Here is a 4,238-nt window from a genome sequence, read left to right on the forward strand (position 1 = left end):
ACATTCTCACTCAAGTCAATCTAAGTTTATAACATGTGAATCCTTAAATATCATTGAGAAAACATCCTAGACATCCTAAAAAAAAAAAGAAAAATAATAATAATAATTGTAATAAAAAAAAATTAACAAAATGCACTCTCTAAACTCTCTAAATGCAATCACTCCCCCACACTTAAAACTTACATTGTCCCCAATGTAAGGTTAAATGCAAGAAAATGGCACAGAAAGAAAAAAAAAATAATGCATATGAAAAGAAAAAGAAAAGGGATAGAGAAAGCAAATATGATCATCTTGGGTTGCCTCCCAAGCAGCGCCTTTGTTTAACGTCTTTGGCTAGACTTTTTACTTCTCAATCTGTATAAGTTGGATCTCTCAATTGCACTTCATCCGCAGTTTGCTCCTGAAAACCTTCTTGAAATGGCTTAAGCCTATGCCCATTGACCTTGAACACCTTATTAGTTCCTAGGCTTAATACCTCAACTGCACCACAAGAAAATACGTTAGTAACTTCAAAAGGACCAATCCAACGAGAACGTAACTTACCTGGCATTAATTTGAGTCTTGAATTGTAAAGTAAAACTTTTTGTCCAAACACAAATTGCTTTCTAGCAACCATTCTATCTTGAAATTCCTTTTTCTTATCCTTTGTCCTTACCTTCGTCTTGCCCTCATGTCTGAACTCAAAAGTCTACTGTACAAAAACATTAACCACATCAATAGAAAATGCAGATTGAACATCATTAGGGTACCTCATGTAATCAAATATATTAAATTTCACAATCTCCCTATCGAACTCCATGGTAAGGGTACCATCATGAACATCAATCTTTGTCCTTGCTATTTTTAGAAATGGACTCCCTAATAAGATTGGTGCTAGATTAGATGAGTCATCTTCTTCCATGTTAAGCACATAAAAATCAACAGGAAAAACCAATTCATTAACTTGCACTAAAACATCCTCAAGAACTCCCTCAGGATACACATTAGATCTATCAGCAAGTTGAATAGTCACACCTATTTCTTTCAGTGGACCAATATTCAAAGATGAATAAATAGAAAGAGGCATGACATTTATTGAAGCTCCTAGATCTAACATTGCTTTCTCAATCTTGACATTACCTACTTTGTAAAGGATAGTGAACATACTTGGGTCCTCGCATTTGGGAGGTAATTTCTTTTGAAGGATGGTTGAAACATTATCTCCCATACTTACCTTCTCATTATCTTTCAACTTCCTCTTGTTGGTGCACAATTCCTTGAGAAATTTTGCGTACCTTGGGACTTGCTTAATGGCATCCAATAAAGGAATGTTCACTTCTACCTTTCGAAAAATCTCCAAGATATTCTTTTCTTGATCTTCCTTTTTAGATTTAGATAACCTGCTAGGAAAAGGAAGAGGATTAGGTATATCAGAATTATGCACAATTGTTTGAGAGATTACCTTAGAAGAGATTATCACCTCATTTTCTGCCTCATCTTTTTGAGTCTTCCTAGCCAATTCTATAGGATTCTGAACAGGGATGTCAATTTCTTTTCCACTTCGCAACGTAATGGCACTTACATTTTCTCAAGGATTTACAACTATTTGGGAAGGCAACTTCCCAGAACCTTGAGACTCCAACCTGCTCATTGAAGATGCCAATTGACTTACTGGATTCTCCAATTGCTTGATACTTGTTCTTGTTTCCTGTTGAAATTGTTGTGTGTTAGTTGCTAGTGATTTAACAATTTCTTCTAGAGACATACCTGAACTTGAAGAAGGCTGTTGTGGTGGAATATGTGGTCTAGGCTGGTAATGTTGGAATTGTGGTCTTGCTCCATAACTGAAGTTGGGATGATCCCTCCACCCTGGATTGTAGGTATTTGAATAAGGATCATACTTCTTTTGTGGTGGGCTTGGGAATTCTCCAACTGCATTGGCATGCTCTAGAGAATCATCTTGAAGTGTAGGACATATATTCGTTGGATGACCAGTAGTAGCACAAATTCCACAAGCTTTAACTTGTTGCAAATTTCCTACAGCCAATTGTTGAGCAAGAGAAGTTAGATTGGATATTTGATTTTCAAGGGAAGATATACTTACCTTATTCACCATTCTCAAAGGGGTGTCTTGTCTGAATCCAAACTGTTGTGAGCTAGCAGCCATAATGGAAATCAAATCTTTAGCGGCACTAGGGGTTTTATTCACTATAGCACCTCCACTAGCTGCATCCATCATTTTCCTCTCCATAGGTAGTAGCCCTTCATAGAAATACTGAATGAGAAGCTGTTCAGAAATTCCATGTTGAGGACAACTGGCACACAATTTTTTACATCTTTCCCAATACTCGTGAAGGGTTTCTGTATCTTTATGCCTTATTCCACATATCTCCCTTCTGATGCTAGCAGCTCGTGAAGTAGGGAAAAATTTATCAAGAAACAATCTGACGATCCCTGTCCATGTAGTTACAGAACCTGGAGGTAAGTAAAACAACCAATCCTTTGTTGCATCAGCCAGTGAGAATGGAAAAGCATGCAATTTAATTTGTTCTTCAGTCACTCCTTGTGGTTTCAGGCTTGAACACATCACATGGAATTCTTTCAAATGCTTATGAGGATCCTCACCTGCAAGACCACGAAAAGTAGGCAACAAATGTATGAGTCCTGATTTTAACTCAAAAGCAGCATCTAAATTAGGGTACTCAATACATAAAGACTGTTGGTTCAAATCAGGAGCAGCTAACTCCTTCAATGTCTTGTTATTAATGGCCATGACTTCCTATTCTTCTGAATCGCTAGATGGACTAGAAAGAGTGTTCGAAGCTATATTAATGCCTGATGCTATTCCCGAAGCCTGTTCTGTTGAAACTTGCTTAGCTTCTCTTCTCAACCTATGGATAGTTCTATCAATTTCCAAGTCAAATTTCAATTCACCTTCATGAGAAGATCTGGTCATAAACCTTAAAACACATAAGACTCGCAAACAAACAAACAAAAAAATCACTAAAAAAAATAATAAAAATAAAAATAAAAAGAATAAATCTACTTGACACCAATCCCCGGCAACGACGCCAAAAATTTGATGGGTGTCGAATCCAAAAAATAATAAATTCTTGCTCTTAAAAATATAAATTGTGATAATGATGAGCAAGGTCGTATCCACAGGGATTCGTTAGATCTATTCATTTGAAAAAATTAGAATAAAAAGAAGAAACGATTGGGGGGGTTTGTATTTTGAAATTTAAACAATTAAAAATAAAATATTATTCTAAATTAATAAGACAAATCAAAATGTAACAAAATTAGAGTAATCAATAGAAATGCTTCTGGTAGAAGGGATTGATCCACCATTGGTTATAATACTGATCATTGATGCCAAAGTCACTGATTTTCCTTGAATACTTGACCTTAGAAAGAACAACAAGCTCTGTTCATTCAATGTTTCCCATACTTCTTAATTAATTAAAATAAGCTCTTCAATTAACTCTTACCTTCAAACAACCCTAGAATAAGCTCTCTAGAATTTAATTCAATAGAAGCATTAAACTTTGTGGAAACAAGGCCAAATCTGAACAATAAACACACAAGCTCGGTTTATTTAATTCAACACATGTACTCCTAAGAATTGAACGAAAACTTATCCATAATCATCAACCCTAGTTGCTACTTATGCAAGAAAGACCAAACAATTACGGATTTGGTATTCAAGCTAGCAATAGATCATGCATCAAGAATTGAATAGCGGCCGTCTATGCAATCAAAACACACAATCATAAACATTAAAATCAGAAGATACATGAATATTCAACAGAAAATCAGATTGCAAATAAACTCAAAAAGATTTCACAGTGTTCTTCACCATGGCTTCAAAATATTCTTCTACCGAAAAACCAAAGTTTAGCCACACATAATGAGAGAAAGAACACAAAAAGAAGAGAAAAATATGAAAATGATGCTTCTTCCTCCTCTTGGATGTGATTCTATGCCTCTTTTGCTTCCTGGATGTCCCCCCTCTCGAGCTTGGATCAAGACTTTAAATATCCCCCAACAAAGAATCCAAATTAGCCAAAGAATTAGGGCTCCTAGACTCTTGTAACTTAAAAGCCCATTTTGGGTCGGATAACGAGCGTTTTGGGCTTCGACCCCTCTTAAGAATTGTAGTTAAGAATGTTTATATTAATTTAGGATTTTGAATCACTTGATTTGGACATCAGAAGCTCAAGTTATGGCCTTTTAAAGATTTCATGTTTGTGTAGAAT

General features: G+C 35.7%; 1 protein-coding gene across 1 annotated transcript; it reads right to left on the reverse strand.

Annotated features, from left to right (window-relative positions):
* Positions 1–349: 349 nt before the first annotated feature.
* LOC127794131 (uncharacterized) lies at positions 350–2,752 on the reverse strand. Its single transcript, XM_052325039.1, has 5 exons — positions 1,747–2,752; positions 1,609–1,687; positions 779–1,538; positions 544–688; positions 350–480 (listed from the first exon to the last, which is right to left on the reverse strand). Exons 1-5 carry the CDS (start codon positions 2,750–2,752, stop codon positions 350–352), a joined length of 2,121 nt encoding a protein of 706 aa, XP_052180999.1.
* Between the last annotated feature and the right edge of the window lie 1,486 nt (positions 2,753–4,238).

The sequence above is a fragment of the Diospyros lotus genome, chromosome 2 (assembly GCF_014633365.1).
Source record: "Diospyros lotus cultivar Yz01 chromosome 2, ASM1463336v1, whole genome shotgun sequence".
NCBI classification, from domain to species: domain Eukaryota; kingdom Viridiplantae; phylum Streptophyta; class Magnoliopsida; order Ericales; family Ebenaceae; genus Diospyros; species Diospyros lotus.

What these genes read in the sequence shown, in the direction of transcription:
- LOC127794131 (XM_052325039.1), bottom strand. Translation starts at nt 2,752, where the DNA reads ATGGCCATTAATAACAAGACATTGAAGGAGTTAGCTGCTCCTGATTTG. An exon ending in GAGCAGGTTGGAGTCTCAAG is followed by an intron (nt 1,539 to 1,608) that starts GTTCTGGGAAGT and finishes TACGTTGCGAAG; the next exon opens with TGGAAAAGAAATTGACATCC. An exon ending in AAGACTCAAATTAATGCCAG is followed by an intron (nt 481 to 543) that starts GTAAGTTACGTT and finishes CTTGTGGTGCAG; the next exon opens with TTGAGGTATTAAGCCTAGGA.